This window comes from Cucumis melo, chromosome 6 (genome assembly GCF_025177605.1).
Source record: "Cucumis melo cultivar AY chromosome 6, USDA_Cmelo_AY_1.0, whole genome shotgun sequence".
Taxonomy (NCBI): domain Eukaryota; kingdom Viridiplantae; phylum Streptophyta; class Magnoliopsida; order Cucurbitales; family Cucurbitaceae; genus Cucumis; species Cucumis melo.
This window is the reverse complement of record NC_066862.1, coordinates 29974828-29989230: the sequence shown is the minus strand read 5'-3', so window position 1 is coordinate 29989230 and position 14403 is coordinate 29974828. Positions and strand designations below refer to the sequence as shown.

Genomic DNA, 14403 nt, shown 5'->3' with positions numbered 1-14403 from the left:
TTTCAATAGATCAAAGTAGGAAAATTCTGAAATTAGTAAACAATCTCAATCATAAAATTTAGTTAAAGTAATAATTAAGTTTGTTTTTACTCCTAAATTAAGTTATATACATTGTTATTAGTATTCTTGCACTAAATAGACGACAAATTTTGAGATTCAAACCTTGCAACAAAACATAGAAATTCCTCCATTATATTGTAAATGAACCAACAAAGTCACAAGTTGTTTTCATTATTTAGTAACTAAAGATGGAGAAACTAAGTTGCCATTCTCCGCATTTTTGCTTTATCAATAAATTTTTTGGATTGAAACATAATGACTAATGAGAACACTAATTAAGGAAGTGTCAACCTAGCTAGTTGAAATATCTGAATGCAATTACTGATTCCTTGACCTCTAGTACGATCTTTTTTAAAAAAGTCTCAAATCCAAGTCATTAATTTTATACTCAAAATGTTTGATTAGAACTACACCTCAATATTTATGTTGCAAAAGAAACTCTCATTCATCCCTGAACAAACCACAAGAACCATAGATTATTTGAAGTCACAATGATTACATAATAATAGAAGACCTACATACAAAATGAAATGGACATCCTATTTCTTCCCCACCTAATCATACCTTTAGCAACAAATAAACCATACTCAATATTTGAACTCTCTGCTGCAAATCCCCCCAAGAAAAATGCTTCAAGTAAGTCAAGGAAAGAAAAGAATGGTGGTCAAAAGAAATCTCTCTCTCTTTTCTTTTTTCTTTTTCTCTCTCTCTTTTTTTTTTTTCATGAGAAACTTTAAAGTTCCCAAATATAAAATTCAATGATTAAATAGAGCAAAAGCAAGAAGCTGAGGAACAAGAAGAACAAACAAACTGTGAGAGATGAGAGATCAAAAAATGAATCTGGCAACAAAGGGTATTCCTCCAATGTACACATCTTGGTTTCACCCACGTCATCGGCAGCGACTTAACCGTGTCGATACTCCACTAAAATGTACAATGATTTACCACTTAATCTCTCTCGACCCTGTTAAGAAAGTTTTGTTACGTTTTGTAGGAATAGTTTAAACACATATCTATATAGCAATCATGTCAAAACTATTTGTAGATATAATACAATGTAAAATAATAGTCTTAGAAACTATTAGTAACAAATATATCACTCATTGAGAATTATTGATGATACAATGTATTACTACTTGTAGTTTACGAAAAATAGTGTCATAGACTTGATTATTTAGCCATAAAAGTGTTACTCCACCCTTCTTTTTAATTCAAGTAAATATGATAATCTTCGTTAAGAAATATAGATTTGAACACCTTTAAGATATTGTTTATTAAAAACATATTGATAAACTCTCAAAACAAAATAAAAATATAAGAGATATTAGGTGTTTTTTAATTATAAAAATTAAACTTACAAAATACTACTTTTTATGGGTTCATTTATTTGTTTTATAAAATTATAAATATAACAGTCTATCAGTAATAGATCGATAGATCATATTGTAAATATTGATCTATCACTAAAATAGATCGTAAAAGACTAACAACGATAGAAGTCTATCGTGATAGAATTTACTACATTTACAATCTTTTTTAAAATGTTGTTATATATTTGATTATTATCATTAAAATTGTTAGTCCATTATAACTATTATTTTTAATAAACATTTTTTTAAATCAATCCATATCATTCTAGCGCATTGAGCTTACCTTCAATTCTGGTAATTCGATTACACAAGCACATTCAACCACTTCGGCTCCAGCTCGTTCTACAAAACGTTTTGTTGACAAATTATCAATCATAATAGGATAATGGTAATGGATAGCAATTTTTAGAATAATTATTTAATATGTAGCAACATTTTAAAAAAATTACAAATATAACAAAGTTTGTGATAAATTTCTATCGTTGATAGACTTTATTATTTATCAGTGATAAATTCTTATCATCGATAGATTTTGATAGATTGTGTTATATTTATAATTTCCAATCTAATCATTATATTTACTGCTATTGTTAAATTAAATTTGTTCAATTATAATAGCTCAAATTAAGAAAAGGAAGGGTCGAATCAGGCTCTAACATATCCATTCAACTTTGAAAGTACTTTTAAAGAATATAGATCAAATCAAAAGCTATGCTATTTATAAAAAGCAAAATTAAAAGTTTAAAAGACTGGTTAAACATTTTAGCAAAACCTATTAATACAAGTAAATCTTAAAGAGTTATATCAGTTTAAAATGAATGCTAAAAGAATAAATAACAAAACAAGAAACTGGTGTTTGTTGACTCACTCAAATATTAAGGAAAAAAGTACTAAAATTTATACGAAACACACCCAGTTATACCATATTGTCTACTCTTTCTTTTCGTAATAAATTTTTTTTAATGCACTTCAAAATAGCTAGATTATTTATTTCTTTTTTTCTAGAAATAAAATGAAGAATGTTTGAAGGGAAGAATTAGAATAGTAAAATATACCAAGTAAATTGATGGCTGCAGAGAGAGTACCACCAGTGGCAATCAAGTCATCAACAACCAAAGCACGTTCCCCAGCCTTAACAGCCCCAACATGCATTTCTATGCAATCTCTTCCATATTCCAACACGTACTCTTCATGCATTACTTCACCTAAACCAACCCTCACAAATATACTTATTACATTTAAAATACTAATATATATATTTATAATAACACCTCTAAATTTATTATTTATCGACACTTTATTACTTTTTTCTAAAATTTCTACTCATTATAATTAATCTAACCAGAACAAAGAAAAACTAACCCTTGACACATTTATTTCTATGTGTTGGATTAGATAAATTCCAAACACTTTTTAAACCTAATTAATGGAATTAGATGGTAAATATGTTTCCACTCAAATAACTTTTGTAAAATAATAAATCTAACCCAATTTAATTTCGACTGATATTAGGCAAATCAACATTACCATTAGAAAGAAGAAGAAAAAGAAAAACAATGATACCCCTGAAGTGAATGTAATAGAGGCTTTCCGAACCATTGATGTGAATATAATATAGAGGAGCACTCGGAAAATAATTTTTTATTTACAGATTCTAACTATATAGACTATGAAATTTTGATATATTATATAAATAATTTTACCAATTTTATCGTTTACAATAAATTTTCAATACAAAATATAAATAAGAAACAAATTTTAATACATATGTATTTTTAGAATAACAAGTTTTTAATATATTTTATTTTCTAAAAAATTATATATTATTATAGTTCACTGTTTTTAGGGAAGCATGTCACATGATCTGCTTCTTCTACATTTACAAGTTACAAAAGCAACCAATGTGATATTCCACTTGCCTTGTAGTTTTCTTTCCTTTTCCTTTTCCAAAATGCAACAACTGTCTTGTCTTTCTAATTACTTAATGTTGCTGTTCCTTACAAAACGTTTTATATTCTTTTTTTCTTTATTTTCAAAAAGTATTATCAATCATAATTTAGCTTTTTATCCTAATATTAAATATATATTTTAACTATAAATTCTATGCACAGTAATTTGTTTTATTTTGGTTCATAAACTTTTAAAAATGTTTATTTGTCTTTAAAATTTTAATTAATTAAACTTTTAATGGAAGGATGAGACGATGAATAAACTCTAGGTTTATCATATTAATTAAATTGATTCATTTTAGGAATATTCATCCACAATCTCGTAGAGTTTATTTTCTATAATAGGTGGTTTTTATTTGATTTTTTTATTTTATTTTACTTTATCATAGATGTTAACATTATTTTTTGTTATATTAGTTATATCTTATTTTATTTTTTGTTTTACTCGATGTTTTTTTATTTCCTTCAAGATTCCAATTGGAAAAAAACGAAAATCAAGGAATGGAGGAGTAGGGGAGAGGACGTGAAAAAGTTTAGATTTGTCAAAGGAAAAAAATCAAAATTAGTTTTTTAGTTTATTTGATTTAAAAGTGTATTGATTATATTTATCTGTTGGCATACAAGATTTATTAAATAAATTAGCAAGATTTCCTGGTTTAATAACATCCTACCAATAATAATCAAAGTAAGTTTTCTTTTTCTAAAATTCAAATAATAAAACAAATGTATTTTAAAATTTAACTACCAAAATTGAACAAAATACAAAGTTGAGTAGTTTTATATAATTGGGTGATGGGTAAAAGAGAGGTTTGGCATTTGCATGAAAGAAGGTGAATGTAAAGAATGGGCAGAGCCTTGCATGTAGGAGAGAGAAGGGAGTGGTGAGAGGGCCTTTCCATATAAGAGAGAGAATGGAAAAAGGGTTTAGGGTCAGGATCATGCATGTAAGAGAGAGAGTATGTAGGGTCTTGCATGTTGGGGAGAGACTAAAAACAAGAGAAAAACAAGGCCAATGCGATTGAATGGAAAGAAAACCAATAGGAAAAATTAAAAGAAAATTTTAGCAATATGACTTAAAGACAAATAACGATTGTGTACTAATTTAAACGAGATTAATCTCTTGAAATGTTTTGAATCTGTTATCAGGTATTTTGAATAATTCATAGTTTAGAGAAGTATCCAATATATAGATCTCCATATCTAAATTCTAAGTTGTATATATTAGTATTTATCTTATTTACATTATTTATCATCATGGCTCCAAAATATTAAAAAAAAAAATTGTATAAATTCTCTAACTCTCTATTAGCGCATTTGAATCTATGACTTGATGTATATTTCTTCTTAAATAATAAATTGTTTGTAAACTATATAAATCTTTAATTACGTCAATTTTCTATCGATAGTGAAGGATAGAAACAAAGTACTAAATTTCCATTTATACGTTGATAGATAGACGTAAAATTAATTATGATTTATGACTAAAGGAGGATGCATAGGATTGAAGATATTACCAGGTAATTTCTTTGGTTTTCTCAAGGGCACAAACTTGGCTCCAATAGCCAAAGCAATAGGAGGACCAAAAATAAACCCTCTAGCCTCAATTCCTGAAAAATATATAATCAAACAAACATATTTCAACCATATATACCATCATCAATGTGAAAGAAAAGCTTGACTAATTATATACTATTTAACATATATATATATAACAGGACAATAATTATATTTTGACTTTTCAAACCCTTTAATTCCTATAGAGGACTATGCTCATATGTTGATTGAATTTCAACAGTTTTTCGTCAATAAAATAATAAGCTGTTCAATCATAATCATACATCAATCACATTTGATTTTATTTCAACTATACAACAACCTTATCCCACATTAGTCTAATAAACCTAAATTAGAGTCAAGGGCAACCTAACTGTTGAAGACTAAATATGGTGTTGTAAACTGAAAGTCAACGAAGATACAAGTTAAAACAACAAGGATAAATGTCTATTGGATCATTATTTTGTTTTTTTCTCAACTTTATCAAATTTAAACTTAAAACCACTGCGGATGGTTATTACGAGGTTATTTGAAGGATTAAATCTTGATTTACAAGACTATTCAAAAGATTAACAAAGACTGTCAAACTTGTGACAATTTTATTATTAGGATTACTATTAACAAGTTTGAAAGGAATATGACTCTATTTTATGGTATTAAAAAACTATGTCAAATATTAGCATCCCTCCCGCTCCATGGGAATTGAACCATGTAGCAGGAGCCAAAGATCAATATTGATAAGGAACATTAAAAAAGCACCACTTTGAACCTTGCCGTAACTAGGTAAGACTCTTTCAAAGATTTATTAATCATGATTAAATTAAAAAAGAGAACATAATAAATACATGATTGTGAAAATTGAAAACCGAATGAGTTTGAATTACAAATCGGATCCAAATTGCTCAATCCAAACATAAATTTTGAATTACATTAAATGATTACAAATTCATTCATTATGATTCCTTAAACAATCCCTAGCTAGTTATAAGAATTTTAAGATGCATATTTTCTTTTTCCTTCCCGCCACACAACAAAAAATGTTGGCACGTAGTGGCTTAATTTTAATTAGATAGCACTACGTAACAACTTCTTTGCTTAAATAGTTACATTACTAGAATATTTTCAAAATCCAAATCATGTTTAAAAGTTAGTTCTTACAAACTTGTTCTTGTTTATAAGTTCTTCTTTCAATAAGTGATTAAAAAACACCAAACGGATAGAAAAAAATGCAATTTCTCTTTGTTCTAAAAATTTAGGTCAATGCTGGAAAACCAAACCAAATAAGGAAGTGGAAGAGTGCCAACAAGTCACGAAAAGAAAAAAAATGGCCCAAAGTTTGTTGAAGTGGAAATTAATTGTAAGACGCATAACAAACTTACTTCAGCTTTAATAAAAATGGAAGTTGAGTCTTATAATGGATCACTATTATTCAACAGTTTTGAACATATGCAATGTTCTTCATAAGATATTATGAAGAGGCAAAAATAATAGAATTGGATTCGAAAAATTTGTGGTTGGTTTTCATTAGTTATGTTCATAATTTCAATATGCTAGAGAAAAGAAAACTAATCATGAAGACAAAGATCAAAATGATTAGTGAAATTAATGAGTTGAAATGGCATAATTTGTCTGAAATATTAATGAAAAAAATTGGAATATGGTATCGTGAAAATGTAAAAATTTAGGCCATGTATTTTCAAAATGAAAAAAGCAAAAAAAAAAAAAAAAAAAAAAATGTATAGTAAATTACTAAGGTTAATTGATGTTTGGTCCTTTCTAAAATGAATTTTGTTATGGAAAAAGTTAGGTCATTTCTGCAGACAAAAATTTAAAACAATTTTATATATCAAAAATTAGTTTCAGAATATAAAAAATAAATAAATAACAAAAATTACGGTAAAGAAGAAAATAATTTTAAATCAGAACTATCAAAATGAACTAAAATATTTATCGATTATAGTTTGTGTATGGCGTGATAAACTATTCTTTTTAGCTTAATTGTTTTAATAATAGTTAACATCAAATAACTAATTAAAAGTATGTTTTTCTTTAATTTTTTAAATCAAAATTTATAATAATTATTTTTTCCAAAATATGTTTTATTTTTTCATATCAATTGATTCAAGGTAAATATAGATTAAATATGAACAAAAAATAAAACTTAGTTACAACCCCATGTTTGCACAAATTTAAATACACTTTCCATTGATAAGAAAGTAAAAAAAATATTTTAAATAAGAAAAGGTTAAGTCACATGTGATAATTTCCTATTGGATTATTTATTAAGTCATTACACAAGAATGAGTATAATCGGAATACCAAATTATAATAATATAAAAAAGAACTTTGATTAAAAAAAATAAACAAACTTTGAAAATTGTAAAATAAAAAAATCCAAAAAAAAAAAAAAGAAAAAAGAAAAAGAAAAACAACAATAAGTTTGTTAAATTTTAAATATAAATTAACTTTTTTGGAAAAAGAAAGGAAAAGGATGAACATCTTGAATCATTGGTCACAAGTAGGGAGCGAAGAAATAGACAAAGGGCATAACAAAATCATCATCCGTTAATCAAGGCGTCAGCGTGAAAAATCCGCATTTTGCAAATTCACGATGAACAATCAATCAATCAATCAATCAAATCAAGTTGTAATTAAACGGTCATTTATAGGAATCAAGAACCAGAGATTGGAGAATTTTGGTGCGATTTTCTTGTACCTGCAACGACAGAGATGTTTTTGCCCTTGTATCGTTCAACGAACAAATCAATGGTATCCTTGAACGCTTTAGGTTCAAGTAACAGAGTCGTGATGTCCTGAAACATTATACCTAAAATTTGCGATTCGAAAATGGAGAATATATTAAAAGGATATTGGAATTGAGAGAGGATTAAAAAAGTGCTAAGGGAGAAGAGATTTGATTAGAGAAGAACGAACCTGGTTTTGGAAAATTAGGAACCACTCGAATTTTGGTTCGGATGCCATTGATGCGAGGATCTTCTTCTTCTTCGATAATGCTCGACATTGTTATTAATTTATTGCTCTCTCTGTTTTCAGAGATTGAAAGAAAACGAAACGAAATGAAAGGAAAACTCTCTGTTTCTTTGTGTGTTATTGGAGGAAGAAATTAAAAATGGGAAAAATGGCGTTGGGAAGAGAGATTGCATTTATAGAGTAGAAGAGGGAACAAAAAAGAAAAATGAAAAAAGGTGAGAAACGACACAATCAATTTTGTTTAATATCAAACACTCTATAGTTTTGTTTGGTATACATTCTCAGTTTCTCATCATCATCAAAATTAATATACTTTATGACTAAAAATTTAAAATATTTATAAAATATCAAAATTTCATGTATTATAATACACGCATCGGACGGTAATATTTTGTTGAATATATTTAATTTTGCTTGATTTGAAAATAGTTCGATTTATATATATATAAAATATAAAAATAATAAAAAATAATATGACAATGTATTAATATATGATTCTCGTTTATTTGAGACGTTATTTAATAATTTATTGGCTTATTTTGTGGAAGGTAACTTTTACGATTTTGGAGTTTTACACCAACGATATTAAGTTTCTTTTCTAATTTGACCACATGAAAAATATCATAGTTCAACTTGTTTAGTGATTCTTTTTAGTGCAATTAATCATAAAACAATGACGTGAGGAATTCTATTTTATTTTTTTTTTATTTTCCTTCAAATTGTCATCTTCAATTTCGGTTTAGAAATAAAACATTTTATATATTGACTTTTAACTCTAATGTGAGGCCTATATTTATTTATTTTATGATGTAATAGGTTAAATTAAATAATACACATGATAACATTATCTAAAAAAAGTTTGTAATAAATCTCCTAGGAAAATTAAGACAACATTTTGGAAGTCGATAGTTAGATTAAATTTATGTCATGTTCAAGATTAAATAAATGCAATATTCTAAATATATATAAAAGGCCAAGTTCTAAGTTATCGTATTCTTTTCTAAATATAGGTTAAATTAATTTTTTTTTTAATTCTTTATTTTAGGAACAACGAAACAACCCAAAATAAAAGCATAGAAACAAAAGTCACTTGTCCAAAGTCACAATTAGATTGAAAGACAACGAACCAAATCTCACATCAATTATATATGTCAACATTTGCATGCATAAGCTCTCGAATCTTTTCCATATAACTTATTTCATTTCAATCAATGACACTTTTGTTTTCAACACTCAATGAACCATTTTTCATTAGGCCACTTGACTAGTTGGACGAGTCTGATCATGAAAAATACAAGTTTAAAAACGATAAGCTTGCATCTAAGTCGTTCCTTTATAAGGAATAAACCCACTTTCGAGATTTCACTCATCATTTAGCATCACGTAAGGAGTCAATTTCCAAACTCGATCATGTCAAAGAAACCCACTTTAGCAACTTAAATATTTGAATTACTATTTTAGAAATTATTTTTAAAATTTAGAAACCTTGATAAACTTTTGAATTTATAGATACCAAATAGAATTCACATTGAAATAAAATATTGGAGGAGGGTTGGTGCATTGAAATAATAATTAAAGCCCAATTTCCAAATAATTTCCCTTGTGGATATCAAAGCACATACATAGGTAATCTAATAATTTAATTAGGTGTTATTGCCAAGATTTTTTGGCAGCTCTTTGTTACCTAAGTGGTCCAATCAATCTATTTAATAAATGGAAGTTTGAAATTCAAGTTGCATTTTCTTATATATACTTATAATTTAAAGTTAAATTGATGATGAGTTGTTACATCTAATTCATTATGTATATGCATCGGACTCTCTTGCATCAATAGTTAAATTAAGGTAAGGTCATTTGTCATTTGTCATTTGTGTAGTTATTAATTAAAATTATTAAACTAATGAAATGGATAGAAAGGTTTAGACATATAAGATGATATTATTAATTTGGTAACGAAAATATTTTAGTTAATAAATCTACTTAAGATTAGTTAGTATAGTTATCATGTGAGACACTAATTTTGGTATTATTTTTGCAACTATTTTAAGGAAAAGTATATAACCATGTGAGTATTGTTATAGCTAATTTTGGATTAACGGACACAATTAATCAACACTAAATATGAACATACAAGTGACAAGTTAGACTACAAAATAACATATTGGCAAAAAAATAGCACCCATCACTCTAAAATGGGTCTAGAGCAATAGAGAATAAAGTCGAGGTCAAGTCTAACAAAAAAGAAAAGTCAAATGGGACATTTCTCTCATGCATGCTCTAACCAAAACTAGCATCCTAGGACAATAGAAGACGATGCTCATACCTTTGTCAATGTCGAGTTTAGCCTAGCAAAATGTCCAATTAGATGATATACTGATCTATTTAAGATAATGCAGGTTTCCACTGTTCATTGTTGATATAGATAGTAACTTTCGATTATTTTCGATCTTTCTTGACCAATGCATTGATCATATATCCTTAAGATTTAGCTTATTCATAATGTGATATTGATTCATTCATGTCTCTCTTAAACTCAAAACATCATTATTTGAATTCTTTGTAGAAGTTAGTATAGTTTTACCATGTGAAAAATTTGAATGAGAAAACTGAAAAAGCAAAAGAATGTAGAAGAGGCAAAAGCTGAATAGGGCTTCAAGACAAAAACCAAATTGCATCCATCACTTTCTATGCATACAGCAGAGGTTGCTTTCAGATCTCCACACTAATATTCTGTGCCCAACTCTCATCCTTTTCAATCCAACCAAAGGTCCAAAACCATTGTCACCATATATATAAATATAACTAATATAGGATAATTGTAATAGATATTGTTGGAAGAACAAATGTCAATCATTGTTATACCGTATCAACCATTCTCTTGAAAGCAAAATTCAACGCAACATTGATGTTAAATTGCATTTGTCAGTTGCTCCCCAAAGTTAACACAACTTCTTAAATTACTCAAGCATGCACTCGTCACATTAAAAAATGAAATACAAAAAAAATATTGCTCCTAGAAGAAATCAAAGTTTTGGAAGAAAAGAAGACAACTTTCGACACACCAAAATCTTTTCCTCAAATATATAATAAAATATTATTTTAGATTTAATTTTAATTTTAGGTCTATAACGATAAGTGTATTAAAATATATCATTATAACCATAAAACAATTACAATATTTATAACATTAAAATAATAATAATAATAATAGTAATAAATAATAAAATATATCATTATAACCATGAAACGTTATAAATAAGTATGATTATACCCCATGAATTATAAAATGATTGTCGACTTCAAAAATTGGATCTAAATTTTATGTTTTATTATATCCATGGACTTTTCTTGCATTGTGTTATATTTTAGATTTAATAGTCATTTTTCAAGTAGATTTAATATTAAGGTTAATTTTAAAAAATTTCATTGGATTTATAAACTTTAATAAGATTTTAATATATCTGAGTACATTCTAATTTTTGTTTCTGATAAGTTGTTGAGATTTGAAAGAGTGATAAATCCTAAAACTTTTAATTTTATTCATAATGTCATGAATTTGAATTTATTATCAGATCTCTACCTGATAAAATGTAGTTTCTCTTCCACTAAAACCTTTAAACTTTTAATTTTTAAGAACTATATTGAACTTTACTCATAGTAATTTAGAAATTAAATCTTTGTTTTATTAATCAAACATTTTTATACAGTAAAATTACATTTTTCTTTTCTTGAAATTTAACGGTGAACATAATCGATCGAAAAAACGAGTCGACTGAACTAAACCAAAGTCGGTCGATTGGAAAACGAGAGGACCGGTTGGGATAGGTTTCGAAAAATTTCAAATTGAGAATTTTCAAAAAGTATTTCTAACCGACCCGACAGACTGACCCTTACTCATCGATGTCAAGGTTGGTTTGAATATTTACTAAATCGACTATGGTCTGTTCGGAATCGATTTTGTCAAAAACCAGCTCCGATCGACCGATGATCATCGTTAATAAAACTTGAAATTTTAGGCCAATCAATCAGACAATTCAACATTTTTTAGATTTTGGAAATATCTTTTTCAATTTTGAAACTTTTTGATTGATTGACAGGAATAATTTAAAAGTTCAAACACCTATTGCAATTAACCAATTTTTAAACTATCCATCAATAACATTAACATTGTACCAACACATTTCCATTTACTTTTTTAAAAAATGGAAAAAAAGGATAAGACTATTTTCATACTATTCATATGATGAATCTTGATAAGTCAAGAGTAGATTGCAATATTTTGCTATATTTGTAAATATTTTCAAAAGTTATGCCATTTAAAATAATTTTCCAAGAAAATGTTGGCTCTTGATTATTTTTTGAGGATTTAGTATCACAAATGAAGACAAAACGAAATTGAAGGTTTGATATAAATAAATAAAGAGGAACGGTGTTATTGGACAACGCTAATTAAACACAAAGCATGAGTAATATTCTTACCTTAATTTCTTGAATAAGATCGAACCACTTAACTTTTGTGGTCTATACATATGGATATGTTAATGTGCTATGCTATTTTTCACCTAGCACGCGTTACTTGTTGTGCATTACTTTATATCATTATATTATTTCTTTTGGTAAGATAAATTTTTTTTTATCTTTTCTATAAATAAAAGTGAAAAAAATAGTGTTTTGAAATTTAAACACAAGTTGAAATTTATACTCAAATTTCTATTTGGTCATTCAAAGTTTCAAAACCGACATGTTTAATTCTTAAAAAATTTTAATTGAATTTTATTGATATTGTAAGCTTGTAATGGTAAAATATAGCGATTTTTTAGATTATATCAATAATAGATACGGTAGACACAGATAGATACTGTTAGAAGTCTATAAGTTGTTTATTAATGTCTATTATTGATAGAATATGAATTTTTTATATTTTGTAATTATTTTCAACAGTTTTCCATTTATAATAATTTTTCAAAGTAAAATGATAAAAGTCGACCATATAAGAGAGCGTGTTTGAAATACATTTTCAAGTGCTTAATTTAAAAAATAAGCTATTTTAGAAAAATTAGAAGGTTTAAAAACCACTCACAAAATAACATTTGAGGTATATTTTAAACAATATTTTTTTAATCAAAAAGTTTAAATAAAAATAGATTTTAAACCATCATGGGTTGGCTCAATAGTCTCAATAACTAACTAAAAAGTCGTGAATTCAATTTATGGGAGTCATCTACCTAGAATTAATTTTTTCCTTGACACCTAAATGTTATAGGATCAGGTGGATTGTCCTCTGATATCAGCCTAGGTGTGCATAAGCTGACCCAAACACTCACGCATATCAAAAAATAAAATAAAATAAAAATGAATTATTTTAAAAAAAATATCTTAAGTCAATTTAAACGGATCTCGGATAATTTCAAAATATATATACTTGTATATAGTCAAATGATATCTAAAATCGATCCATTATTCTATAATGATCAATGATTACATATGTTTTTCTTTTCCAAAATGAATCATCACAATTGGATCAACAAATTCAAATTCATAACTTTGAAGAAAAGATATATATAGTGATGCATTACCAATTAAGTAAACTTAATTATTGAAACAAAGGAATTATCATCAATTTTGTTTTACATAAAAAGAGGAAAAAGATTGAGGGTTGAAGTTTTTGAAAGTGGGCCTTTAGTTAAAACTTGAGAGTAAAAGGTAAAAGATTGACACCAAAACCATCAAACAAATACTACTAAATTCAAAAATTAAATAGTTTGAAATATTGGGATCCAATACATATTAAAACAAGAGCTGATCAATGATAAAAAATGTAACGTCATTATCAAGACCGAAGATGTAACATTTTAAATTTAAGAGAAAAAATAAATTAACTGAAATTACATCTGAATAGAAAAAGTCATAAAAAAAAATGATAGTATGGTTAAAAAAACTTAAAAGAAATGAAAATTACTCATTATATTAACAAGACGTATTTTTCTTTTCGGTAAAGCAATCATATGTTAAATAACCTCTGAAAACTTTTCTATAATACATATGAATAATTACAAAAAAAAAAACATATCTCGATATTGATTTGTGGGATAACTTTGACCGTTAAAATAGTCAGTAAAATGAAACAAATAAATAAATAAGAAAATGTCAATAAAAGGTGGAAGGAATCTTGCAGTCTAATAAAGAGCCAAGTGATTCAAATTTAGTGGTCATACAATATATTTAATGCAAAAAGTAGAATATCTAAAGACCTTTTTTTTTTCTTTCTTTTAACTAATATATATTGTTTTTTCTTTTAATTAATATAAAGAGAAAAAGAGAGAAAAAAGAAAAAAAAAAAAAAAACCTACCTCTCTAAAGCATATAAAGATTATTATGGATAACATATTGGACCACTAACCCAAAATGAATTTAAATGAAAACTAGGATTTAAATAAGGCTTTTTGGTTGACTTAATAATCAATGCTATTATTACTCTC

The 14403-nt window shown here is 26.6% G+C and overlaps 1 protein-coding gene across 1 annotated transcript; it reads right to left on the bottom strand.

Moving 5' to 3' along the window:
* Positions 1 to 512: 512 nt before the first annotated feature.
* Positions 513 to 8196, bottom strand: LOC103490907 (adenine phosphoribosyltransferase 3). The gene is made up of 6 exons (XM_008450653.3): positions 7868 to 8196; positions 7650 to 7760; positions 4894 to 4986; positions 2486 to 2635; positions 1714 to 1772; positions 513 to 1024 (listed from the first exon to the last, which is right to left on the bottom strand). The coding sequence occupies exons 1-6, from the start codon at positions 7953 to 7955 to the stop codon at positions 965 to 967; spliced, it is 561 nt and encodes a 186-aa protein (XP_008448875.1). The 5' UTR covers positions 7956 to 8196; the 3' UTR covers positions 513 to 964.
* Between the last annotated feature and the right edge of the window lie 6207 nt (positions 8197 to 14403).

What these genes read in the sequence shown, in the direction of transcription:
- LOC103490907 (XM_008450653.3), bottom strand. Translation starts at nt 7,955, where the DNA reads ATGTCGAGCATTATCGAAGAAGAAGAAGATCCTCGCATCAATGGCATC. An exon ending in AAACATCTCTGTCGTTGCAG is followed by an intron (nt 4,987 to 7,649) that starts GTACAAGAAAAT and finishes TATATTTTTCAG; the next exon opens with GAATTGAGGCTAGAGGGTTT. An exon ending in TCGAATTACCAGAATTGAAG is followed by an intron (nt 1,025 to 1,713) that starts GTAAGCTCAATG and finishes CTTTCTTAACAG; the next exon opens with GGTCGAGAGAGATTAAGTGG.